Source organism: Caretta caretta, chromosome 7, assembly GCF_965140235.1.
Source record: "Caretta caretta isolate rCarCar2 chromosome 7, rCarCar1.hap1, whole genome shotgun sequence".
Classification (NCBI taxonomy): domain Eukaryota; kingdom Metazoa; phylum Chordata; order Testudines; family Cheloniidae; genus Caretta; species Caretta caretta.
The window spans coordinates 62,474,088-62,487,298 of NC_134212.1; the positions used below are offsets into that span (position 1 = coordinate 62,474,088).

At 39.1% G+C, this 13,211-nt stretch overlaps 1 protein-coding gene across 4 annotated transcripts in view; it reads left to right on the forward strand.

The window, feature by feature from the left end:
* Positions 1-13,211, forward strand: part of ADK (adenosine kinase) — a 565,528-nt gene that overhangs the window by 471,710 nt on the left and 80,607 nt on the right. For all 4 annotated transcript variants that reach the window (XM_048858483.2, XM_048858492.2, XM_048858488.2 and 1 more), the window contains one exon: positions 4,764-4,799. In XM_048858483.2, coding sequence (XP_048714440.1) covers positions 4,764-4,799 — 36 coding nt within the window. The remainder of the gene's footprint in view (positions 1-4,763; positions 4,800-13,211) is intronic.

The window sequence follows — 13,211 nt, forward strand, 5'->3', positions numbered from 1 at the left end:
TCTACCATGGCAAATTTATGAGCGAAACGTAGGAAAAAGTGACTGGGTTTTATGGTGTTCAGTGAGATATTCCTTCCTTCAAGAAGGATTTTGAGGAAAGGTTAGGTTGTGCATCCCCTGCATTTGCGATCTTGTATAATTATTGAAAACGCATTCATGTGCAAGGTTATTGTTTCCTGCTGTTTTATAATTTATTTATGACATAGTGTTGGTTTTAGCAACAAAATGCAATTTGATTTGCTGTGATATTTTTGCAGGCTTAAAAGTCAAAATGCATAATGTAGATAATACCATTGCTGGCACTTTTTGGAAGGTCTTGTCACTTGATTTCAGCAGTACATAGTTTTAAATGCTGTTGAAGAGAATTATATGAGTTTTATATTGGCCTAAATTAATTAAATTTAATCCGGCATGCATTTTGTTACTGTTTTGAGTATAATTTAATCAAGATACCATATAACCTTGGTACCAATAAAAAAAGAACTCAGTATGCCAAGAAAATGTAATATGTAGTTTACCTAGTGTTTGTTATGGCAAAGAGAACATACAATCATTGATAGTTGAACCATCTAGCTCTGTAATCATAAAATTCTTGCTGAACAGGGGGTTAAATACCCATAACAAAGTACAGGTTAATTAAACTTCTGTTTGGAGGATATGTTTCTGTTTATTCATAAACAAATAGTTTTATATTATTGGTTATAAAAAGCCTCGGAATTTTAACAAGCCACGATACAATTAGTTTCAGTCCAGATTATAGACAGCTCCACTTAATAAATACTAGGAAACTAACAGCAATAAAATACATGCAAACGTGTAAATGGTTTTAAGCTAGCAAAAGAGATGTAGTATAATAGCAGTGGTAGGTACTAAAGGAAGTTGTCGTTTTTTATTGTTATCTCTTTAGTTTATCTCCCCTTTCCTGTGTAAACTGTTCAGTGTTAATTTTAGTGATACAGTGTTATTCAAGTTAAACTACCCTGTACACATAGTTTTACAGTGTGAATTTCCATATACTACTAAGGAATGTTTTTCCCAACGTGATGATGCATTATTGTTAAACCAGTTCTATTTCTAGTTTGGGCTATCCAGTAACAAATCTGCTGTGATAGGCAAATACAAAGATGGTATAAATGAGAGTATGATGATTATAAATATATATCATAGTTTGAATGAGCACACAATGAAGCTTTTATAAAAGTAAGTGTTGTGTTGTGAAAATATGAGTTAGTGAAAGTTTATCAAAAGTGGAAAAAAAACCTATCCAGCCTCCTAAGAAAATTCTGTTTTGTTGCTGTTTTGCTTTATGTTGTCGCATGTCATGCATGAATGAAGAAGCTGCATTCTCCAGGGAGCAGTAAAGTCTCTATGTGGGTTGTTTATTTCCTTAATCCTTCCTTCTTTGTGACTCCTGATGTCAGATATAAAATGGAAAGCCTGTAAATATAGTGATTATCAAACTGATTATCACCTGCATGAGGGAACGCCCTGACTGGCTATCATAACCCTAGCAGACTCCACATGTTACAGCCACTCTAAGGTTAGATTTTAAACTGACTACTTCATTAGTGATGTGAAGCTCAGTATGAGGCACCCTGAGGCAGCACAGATGGGGACTGCTTGTTTCCTCTTTCACTCTTATTGTGAATAGAAACTAAAGATTGTCCAGCTATACTGAAAGAACAACAAGAGACACTTGATATGGTTTTAATCGGGCTGCAACTTTATTGTTAGATGTCTGGGACTACAGTTACAGTGCAGGTAACTCCATGGTCATTTCAATAGCTATGGGGGCTTACGCCAACCCCCATCTTTTTCCATCCGGGTCCCCCAGCCAACCTTACCTTCCCACCACCTCAAACAAGGGTTAAGATGGACTATAAGGAAAGGGCTCCCTGCCGTGCCAGTCACAGGAGCCCCAAACCTCCCCCCCCATTCCGCTCCTTTAACAAACGCCTCCTTTCTAAGTCCTTTACCAAGCCATTTCTTTGGTAACTGTAGCCCTTCCCTATGGCGTACCTGCACAGGACATCCACCCCAAACTTACAGAATAAGCTGCAACATCATAACCTAGCTCCCTTCCCTACTCACTGTAATAAAGCCCCCCAGGAAGGCAAAAAAACCCACTCCACCTAAGCCAGTCTGGTGGTGAGGGAAAAATTCCTTCCCAGCCCCCTTAGAAAGGAGCGACTAGTGTGATGCTCACAGCAAGTCCTGACCAAACCTGATACTTTGTCAAGGGGAGGGAGTGTGGGTGCTGCTCAGCCTGGTCTGGAAAAAAGGGGCTTCTCCTACTTGGCTTGCCCCTTTTCAACTCCCCAGCCCTTCCAGTCCCTGGGGGTGAGTCAGTGTCACCTCACTGACCCACTCCCACTTTTGCAGCAGCTTCTGAGCCCCTCTCCCACCCTCCACTCCTAAAGCACTATTCCCCTTCCCCCGGAAAGCCAGACAATGCCTCTTCCTCTCCTCCCCATTGAGGTATGATGGGGTCATCCTCTGCAGTTCTGTTTGGTTAATTTACTTTGAACTATCCTTAAAACTAATATTTTTCACTCTTCCGCAAACCCAGTCTGCAAATCTTCAGTATTGTCTTTTGAGCTTTACTATTTTCTGTGCTATGAGGGCTTTAAGGTTAAGGTTATTTTTAAATGGGTGTGATCCTTCATAGGGAGTTGCATGTGTTGAGCATATCTCAGGATCAAGCCCACAAGACAACTTGTTTTGATGGTTTTGTTGATTGGGGGCTAGGTGGTCAAGGGAGAGACAAACACTGCTGTTGCTCTGTGGTGCTTTCAAACATCTTTAGATCGAAGGTTTATTATAGACAAATCTGTGGTTGTATAAACTAGCTACCATCACTTATGTAGCTGTAGAGATAGCAGACCAGCATAAAAGATGAAGCTATAAGAGGGGAAAATCGGAAGATAAGATATGTTTTAAGTGTTGTTCAAGTGCTTACACATTTTTGTGCATGGGCCAGGGCTTTCAAGCTGCATGTGTGATATGAGAATGCCCAATTCCAGAAAATTAAGATGAATTTCCTTAAAGTCTCTCTCCCATATAAGGAAATAAAAATACTGTTAACTGCAATAGTTTGCACTTCACAGATGTAAGAGTGTACTGGTATCCACTTTCCTGTCCAAACAATAGTTTAACACAGATGTTAATGTCTTGTTGCTCTGGGACCTTCTTTAAGGCCCATCGGGATAGATCAGTATAACTTTGTATTTCAATTTTATAACTAAAAACCAAGGTTAAAAATGTAATCTGGCTACAATACATGGTTTTTAGTTCATTTTTATATTCTCTGTGAAGCTTATCATCCCTCTATTTTTCTCATTGTTGCTTTTTCTGTGTCCCAGTCCCATCTAAGCCTTTCCTGATTGTATTGCAGTTCATTGTACATGCATCACTTTATAGTAGAAGCTTGCAGACTCCTTTTTTCATATGAGTATAGGCTTTGTTAATGACATGCTGGTTTAGGAAACACTGCATGATATCTTTGAACCCTACACTCTTCCTTGACAGCCTGGCTAGCAAATGTCATTGAGTATGTGATGTACAAGAAGGAATTCTATTGTACGTAAATTGTCAAAGTGGCTAACCTTGCCTGCACCCAATTGTCAGGACCATGATTCAGTTTTTCTGTCAACATCAGCTAAGACTAACCTGGGCAGCCTTATATTTCTGCAGTGAGCAGCCTGAGGAGTTGTGCTTTTCAGCTTATCACATTTTATTAACCTGACCTTACTGTTGTAATCAATTACATCCACTTCAAGTTCTTAAATTGTCAAAAAATTGGCAGGTTATATAGGTTCACAAATGTGTATTTTTCCCTCCCCAGTGTACTGCTTAAAAGTGAAGCATTACCAAAAGCTGTCCTAGAGATACTGATAGTATGTCTAAGCACACTGCCTTAAATGATTTGGTATGGTAGTTGTTTTAATTTAGTTGGATCATCTTGCTATTCCAGCTCAAGACCCATCCATCTATTAATATCACTTGGCAAAGTTAATTTGGAAGAAGGCAAGTTAAGGTGTAAAGACTCTTGACAATGTCTGCAATATTTGCTTATGCTAAGTTGGAAAGTGGATAGGAAAATAACATTGCTATCGTCCTCTATGTCTCTGCTTTCATTGAAAAACAAAAGATATGACTGGAGCGATTAACATAGGTAAGAAACAAGGACATTGTGGTTCCCTGATGTTTCTTCTGCTCTTTGAGGAAAGGAACATAGTTACAGCGCCTGACTCTGTGATTAAGACATCTGAGTATTTAGAAATGTTCCTGTGATTCTGCCACAAAGGTTTGATCTCATTTTGTTTAAATAATATCTAGTCCTATCTTTTTAATGTGCAGTAGATGACAAATGATTTTTAAAAGGCTTAATGACCTATATATCCTGATGTCTAATAGACAAATAGGGAAATGATGCTTTTTAATTAATAATATATCTTAAAGCCATATGCCTGGGTTGGTTGTTAAAGTTACTATAACCAGAAGTGAATTTGCCTGCTTGAAGAAAAACATACGTTGCACCTTCTTCATTGTAACTTGTGAAGTCCATTGATAATACCCTGCTGTCTTGCTGGGGATGGGGCGGGGGGAGCCCTTTAGTGCAAGTATCAAAATTGAGCAACTGTATATGGATATATTGAGATAATTGTGTAAAAGAGAAGACGGCCTGAATGAGTTTCAAAATGTATTATTTCTTCATTAGCTAGCACTTTATAATTAACTGTTTTTTATTTTTATTATTTCAGGAAGCTGCCTCTTTAGCCAGAGAGCAAGGCTTTGAGGTGAGTTAACCCACAATTGCACACTAAACAGATCCTAAAGGTTTTTTTCTTGCTGATAATGAAGTTCTTTTGGACAGTGATTGATGTGCTATTATACTCTCCAAGCCTCGCAGTGGTTGCCATGGAAACTTGGCAGTCGTCATGGTTTCTTTGTTCTGCCAGCTCAGTGTTATGACGCACTCTGCTAGGTCTGCACCCAACATCGCCTACAGATGTTATTTATTGAATTTTGAAAAGCCTCTTGGGAAGCCGAGAGGTTGGGCACGGTTTCAAGCTGCCTCTGCAGATATGGGACCTGTCAGTTTGTTCAGTTAAAAAGCTACCTCATTAGCTGCATTACACTCCATAAGGATTCGCTGCTAAAGCAGTGGTGAAGCAAGACTAAACAGTGAAATATAACACCGTTTTAGATAACTTAAACCCTGCCACATGCGGATTATCATTATGCAAATGAATTTTAGAAAGGTTGTAAATAAAATGGTTAGGAACTGATTAATGTGAACCCTGCTTCTACAAACAGCCCCTTTTGGAAGGGTAGTGTAAGTTTTTGTTTTCACACGCACACAAGTTGCTGTTTTCCATCTGTGTTCTCCAAAATGTACAACCTTCACTTAACACTCACTTTCTTGAAGTAAACACTGTTGATTTTACAGTGATTTTTCAGAGCTTTTGATGTCAACTTTATCATCTTGATGTATTTATTTGAATGACTAAGCTTTTTTATAGTTTCTCACTGGCTAAATTCATGTACAATAAATTGATCAGGAGCTTTATCAGCAGTAGGACTATAGTGCCATCTCCAAATGTGCAGTTCTTAAACACTATAATTATTGTGACGACAACTGTACTAATTTTACTGATAGTTAAGTGATCCTACTGAAATGTAAATTGCAGCACAGAGCACATGTAAATCCCTTTCAGCACTTTTAAGTGGGAATCAGACCAACTCAAAGTTTTATGTTCTTAGTACAAATGTATAGATAGAGCTTTGACTCTTCAGCTCCCATTGGCATTAATAAGAGCAGCACAGTTAGAACCCTATAGGTTAATTTGAGAAATGCGACTTTTGTGTGGGTCTGATTGTGTACAAAAGAAGAGGGAAATATTTATATCTTTTGTTCCCCGATTTAGATTTCTTTAGGATCATTCACTAGCAGGTATATTAATGTTTTGGATATTAAAACTGTCCCATTTCAATGTGTGTGTCATAAATTCTTGCAGTTGCTTTGTAGAAATCTAGACATTTTATCACTGTCAGGATTCATTTGTATAATCTGTATTGTTTGCATAAAAATACATTTTCCATTTATTCTGTCAATTAAATGAATTTTGCAGATGCTTCCAAGTATCACATGTAGTGTAACAAATTATTGGGACCCAGTAGTAGCTAGACAATAAAGAAAAAGAGGAAGTAGTGTATTAAGCCAACCCATTATATATTTTTATTGCCACCTTGAGCTAAAGGTTTTGAATGTGCCTTGTTTAAATTCAATCCTAGTGACAAACCACTTTTGCTGGTGTCCACTAACCACCATCATATTAACCTTTCCATTAGCGTTTGCTTAGAGATTCTAGCACAGTTTTTTCTGAACATCCTAAATCTGCCACATTTGATTAGAGCACATCGGTAAAGTGCACAGTGATTATGATCTTATCTCCTATTGGCCCCATGCTTGGCAATAACTATCATGTCAAGTTTGCTGACAGTTATATATAAAATTTGATACGTGTCCGCTCTATTGTTTTCTCTTCTGGTTTGAAAAAAAATTCCCAGCACCAAAAAGCGACATCAAGGGAAGGTAGAATAACCTCCGTTAGATGTTTCATAAATAATAAAACATAATGCCTGTGTGAAACTCAAACTGGAAAAAGCTGAGCCAAGCCACTGCTATTTGAGAATGTTTTCAGAGCTTGCTTTGGACAGCACAGAGTAATTTGGAAATGCCTGTTGGAGAGTTTTGTACTTCTGTGAATAAAGCACAGTGTAAACTAACCAGACTTAAAAACAAGTGTAATATAAAAAGAAATGGCTAGACTAGCTGTTTGTAAGCATACCAGAATGTGAGGAGAAATAACCATTGTTTAGGCATGAGTCAACTATTACACGACATTCTATTTTTTTGTTTGTTTGTTTCTTTGTAAATTTTGCATGATTTTTTTAAAGAAGAACTAAATCTCTGAAATGGATACAGTGATTTGCAGTGAGAAGAGACAGCTCGAAGAGTACTTGAGAGCAAGATAAGAACTGGAGTTGGGCAGAGCAAAAAACAGAATATTTTTCAAGTAGATAATGGATTATTAGAATCATAGAAATGTAGGGCTGAATGGGACCTCAAGAAGGCATCAGGTCCAGCCCCCTGTGGCAGGACCAAGTAAATCTAGACCATCCCTGACATGTGTTTGTCCAAACAGTTTTTAAAACCTTCTGTGATGGGGTTTCCACAGCCTCCCTTGGAAGCCTGTTCCAGAGCTTAACTACCTTTGTAGTTAGAAAGTTTTTCCTAATATCCAACTTAATCTCCCTTGCTGCAGATGAAGCCCATTACTTCTTGTCCTACCTTCAGTGGACATGGAGAACAATTGATCACATTATTCTTTATAGTAGCTCTCAACATATTGGAAGACTGTTATCAGGTCCTCCCTCAGTCTTCTTTTCTTAAGACTAAACATGCCCCGTTTTTAGTTTTCTAAATGTTTTGTTATTTATTCCATCTCTCCTCTGGACTCTTTCCAATTTGTCCACATCCTTCCTAAAGTGTGGCACCCAGACTCCAAGCTGACGCTTCACCAGTGCCAAGTAGAGTGGGACAGTTGCTTCCTGTGTCTTATATACAACACTCCTCTTAAAAACCCCCCACCCCGCAGAATATTAGCTTTTTTCACAACTGCATCAGATTTTTGACTCAGTTTGTGATCCATTTGTAACCCCTAGATCCTTTTCAGCAGTACTACCCTTTAGCTCGTTATTCCATATTTTAGACAGGTTTCAGAGTAACAGCCGTGTTAGTCTGTATTCGCAAAAAGAAAAGGAGTACTTGTGGCACCTTAGAGACTAACCAATTTATTTGAGCATGAGCTTTCGTGAGCTACAGCTCACGAAAGCTCATGCTCAAATAAATTGGTTAGTCTCTAAGGTGCCACAAGTACTCCTTTTCTTACTCCATATTTTGTAGTTGTGCATTTGATTTTTCCTTCCTAGGTGAAGTACTTTGCGCTTCTCTTCTCTGAATTTCATCTTGTTGATTTCAGATCAGTTTTTCAATTTGTCAAGGTTATTTTGAATTATAATCCTGTCCTCCAAAGTGCTTGCAACCCCTCCCGCTTGGTGTCCTCTGCAAATTTTATAAGCATGCTCTCCACTCTATTATCCAAGTCATTAATGAAAATATTGAATAGGACCATATCTAAGCCTGACCCCTGAGGGACCCCTCAAGATTCACCCTGCCAGTCTGACAGCTAACCACTGATAAATACTCTGGTCTTTCAACCAATTGTGCACCCATCTTATAATAATTTCTTCTAGACCGCATTTACTTAGTTTGCTTATGAGAATGTCATGTGGGACTCAGTCAAAAGCCTTACTAAAATCAAGATATATCACATCTACTGCTTCCCCCTTATCCACTAGGCCAGTAACTCACTCTGTCAAAAAAGAAAATTAGGTTATTTTGGCATAATCTGTTTTTGAGAAATCCATGCTGGCTATTCCTTATAAACCTACTATCCTCCAGGTGCTTACAAGTTGATTGTTTAATAATTTGTGCCAGTATCTTTCCAGTAGGATGGCTGGTCTATAGTTCCCTGGGTCCTCTTTGTTCTACTTTTTAAAGATAGGTACTATGTTTGCTCTTCTCCAGTCTTCTGGGACCTCACCCGTCCCCCAGGAGAAAGATAGTTGCTAATGGTTCTGAGATTGCTTCAGCTAGTTCCTTATGTACTTTCTGATTAATTTCATCAGGAGCTGCCAACTTGAATACATCTAACTTATCTAAATATTATTTAACCTGTTCTTTCCCTTTTTTGGCTTGCATTCTTTCCCCCTTGTTGTTAATATTAATTAACCTTTTTAGTGAAGACTGAAACAAAATATGCACTAAGCACCGCAGCTTTCTTGATGTCATCAGTTCTTAGCACTCTTTCCCCACTAAGTAGAGAACCTACCCTGTGATTTGTTTTTCTCTTGCTCTTAATGTATTTAAAAACCTCTTCTTATTTCATGTCCCTTGCTAGGCGTAACTCATTTTGTGCCTTACCTTTTTTGATTTTGCTCCCACATATGGTTGAGTACTTGATTTAAATGACAGTCCTGCTAAGAACTTAAAATTAAGATACTTTATCTAAAAGTTTCACAAGCGTGATTTAGCATTGAAAATTAGTTATAACTAGAGTTTTTCATATCTACTGCATTTCTAGCTGCAAATTATTAAAGCCGCTTTATACTTTTAGGACTTGTATTAGACAAAATGCTTCTATAAATATATATTCAATTCCATATGTCTGTAAAGATTTTAAAGGACCAGGTTTAAAGAAAGAGAAAACACAATTTAGTCATTTTCAATAAAGTTATACTTTTACATAGAAATAACTTGTTGCTTTGTGCCAGAGATAGGGGAAAATCTTTAGTTGTATAAAAAAATCACAAAAATGCTGCTAAGAAAGATCACATTTGAAGGACTCTTTGGATGTACTCCAGCTCCAGTTTATCGAGTTAGATGGTCTTCTGTCTCACTTGAAGGAAATATCAGTGAGTTTTCATCCAGCACTGCATTCTAAGGCCACCATTTCCTGCCTTTATCTCCTGCCCCACATTCAGCTATATTAATTGTAGGTGGAACTTAACCTCTAATGTATGGCTTCCTCCAGTGGCACATCAATACCTGCTTACTGCATGAATTTTTTGCCAAGTGCACTGCTAAATGAGTAGTGTGTGCTCCCTCTGAAGTCAATGCTTCATCCCCAGCAAAACAAAGAGAGCCACAACTCCCTTCCCTGGGGACCACAGCAGGTGGCTCTTTCCCCCTGCAGCTCTGGCCTGCAGTTGCCCCAGTGACTGATCACAAACCTCTGTTTTCCTTCCCAGAGTCCTGATTTAGTCATGACTTGCTTCAGTCTTTCTACTTGATTAATCAGATTAGTTATGTCACAGGTGGGCTGGACCATTTATAAGGGCCATCCCCCTCATGACTATGTGTATTAGGGGCTAGTAGCGCCTCCACACAAAACTGTTGGTCTCCCAGAATACTGCAGACTTCCAAAAAAATCCCAAACCATTACTTTAGATGTATTGGACCAAATTCAGCCTTGATGTTTGTGGGCACAACTCCATTAATTTCAAGGATTTAAGCCTGTTTAAGCCAGGTCTGAACTAGTCCCATTATATTTAATGTACATATATTCAGAGATAAAGAATTGGAGGTTTTGTTTGACCAACTGTGGGAGGTTTCAACTCTATGTACCTGTTATTCAGCATACATGACATATGTTTCTGAAGTGCAATATGTTCTACTTGATAGAGTAAATGCAGCCTGTGAGCCTCCTCAGATGCTTTATTCAATAGGGAGCTGCCTGCCCCTGTGTGATTTTTATATCTTCGTAGCTAAATCAGAGCCAAATCCAAATGTAAAATCCAGCATTTCGAGGCATCATGTGCATTTATGACACTCTTTTAGATACTTTGGGACCATAAAGCAATGATATGTTTGCACTCACTCATATATGTAAGGGAGTAAGGGATTCAGAACAGTGCCCTGGATAAGAATTCAAATATAATCCAATGCAAGTTACGAATAAAAGTAGGAAATAATCTTTGCTACAGGTATTTCAAAATAATATGTATGGAATAATTTTGCTGAATAGAAATTACTTATTCAAACTTGAGGGAAGGTAGCATCTTACAGGGACTTGAAAGACATGCCACAGCTGAAGCCCTTACTTGTCATTTGTCTTTCACTTCACTGAACCACGTGACACAAAACACCACAACCGCACTTCAGAATATAACAGTGCGTAATGGTCAGACGAAGCTAGACTGTGGAGAGGTGAAGGACTTTCCCACATTAAGATTATAACCATCTTCTGTGATAAGGCCCCATTTTAGTTCCCTTTGTCATTCCCAATGACTTTGGTATGGAAGATTAGTTTGGCCTGAAAATTAACTGATTTATTCACAAGGTAAAAGATAATGTCCAATTTTATTCAAAGGTTGCAGGAACAGTTACAGGACACTAAATTACCCTGGTTTGAAATTCTGACTTTTGTACAATGTTTTTTTGTTTCTGTGTAACTCAAAGACAGCTTATTACTCCTACTTCCCCATATAGTTAAATCTACTTGAAAACTTGTGCTTTATCTTACTGTCTTTCATTTCCTCCTTTACCTTCATCCTCAATTAATCTTTTTTTCCCTTGGGTCTTTCCTCTCTGATTTCAAGGACACCCTTGTAATCCCTCACCCTGAAGAAATCCTCTCTTGATCACACCATTTTCTCAAACTATAGCCCATCATTCTCGTTTCCTTTGACTCTGAAGTCTGAGCAAGTTAGTTTACTCCAAATGTCTTCAAATTCTCTGATTCCTTCATTCTCTTTACTATGAGCTCTCTAACGATTATCACTAGGGACCACCTCCTAGTTAAATCTAATAGCCTCTTTTCTAGCCTTATTTTCCTTGAGCTCTCTGATGCTTTAGTCTCTCCTCCTTCATGGCTCTCTTCATGGCCTCTAAAGGTTCAGGATTTAGATTAAAACATCTAGTAGCCTGGATACTTGTCTCAACCAATGTAGGCCTGCTATTCTCTAGCCCCCAACATCTCCTATTCACCACTTGCAGTTATCTTCTTAAGGAGAGGTACTATAGCATCTTTACAGAAGAAGAGAAGGCCCAGTTCCTTCTCTGGCATCTTCATGGTTCATCTCATCCTTCTTTTCCTGGAGAATAGTGCAATGTGGCCTTTCTGTCCTCCTCCCCTCAACCAGGAGAGATGTGGGACTCCTTCCGTTTGTCTTTCTGGTAGGGAAGGCTATCTTCCAGTCTCTGTGTTCCCTTCTCCCAGTGTCCATGTATGTCACCCTGCATCTGTCCTCCCATCTGGGGAGACCAACCACCACATCTTTTCTCTCTCTCCATATTTATCTTTTATACATTAAGAGGAGCTGGCACTATATGGGCAGGGCAGAAGCAGCTACTGCTTGTCTGGTTGCCTTCTTACTGCCTCATATGCTTTCTGCCCTGGATCATTTTTGGATACTCCAGCAGACAGCAGAGCAGCTATGGTAAGGAGTTTGGGGAGCAAAGGCAGCCAGAGACCTCCCACCCACTCAGGATGGCACTGTGTGACCTTCCTGTGACATTGTCAGGGACTGTAAACATCTGGAACTAAATTTCAAAAATGCAGGGTAGCCCTGACCAAAATAATGCAGTTGACAAGTATGTAGTAATAATTTTAGTTACGATCCTGGTCTCAATTATGCCCACTACAATCATCTAGGAAGTTAGTTCTGAATTAGAAAGCCAGGACAAGACACATGATAAAACCTGCATAAACTGAGACAATTACATGGTCATGTAGGCATGTCTTAGACACTTACCATAAATGGTAAAACGGAATGGAAACTACCTCTCCTGCTCTCCCTCCTCCCCCACCCCCAGTATGAGTAGCAAAATCTGGCCTAAAGGCTACCCAGTGCTAGAGAGACTTGTCTTGTTTAGCCTAACAGGAAGGTTGACAGGAGAGATGATTTCTCTCTATAAATAAATCAGGGATAAATACCGGGGAGGGAGAGGAGTTATTTAAGTTAAGCACCATTGTGGACACAAGCAAATGGATATAAATTGGCCATCAACAAGTTTAGGGTCGAAATTAGTTTCTAACCATCAGAAGAGTGAAGTTCTGGAACAGCCTTCCAAGGGGAGCAGTAGGGGCAAAATACCTAACTGGCTTCAAGACTGAGCTTGATAAGTTTATGGAGGGGGTGGTATGATGAGACAGCCTACAATGTCATGTAGCTGATCTGTGACTGCAAGCAGCAAATATTTCCAATCTCTTATGATGGGACACTAGATGGGAAGGGCTCTGAGTTACTACCGAGAATTCTTTCCCAGGTGTTTGCCTACTGGGTCTTATCCAACTGCTCAGGGTCTAACTGATTGCCATATTTGGGGTCAGGAAGGAATTTTTCCCTGGGTCGGATTGGCATAAAATTAGTGTAAATGGTGGAGTCTCTGTAACTTGGGGTCTTTAAACCATGGTTTGAGGATGTCAGTAACTCAGCCAGAGGGTAGGGGTCTGTTACAGGAGTGGGTGGGTGAGGTGCTGTGGCCTGTGATGTGCACAAAGTCAGACTACATGATCATGATGATCCCTTCTGGCCTCAAAGTCTATGAGGATATGGACAACTTTGAGGGATCTAACAAA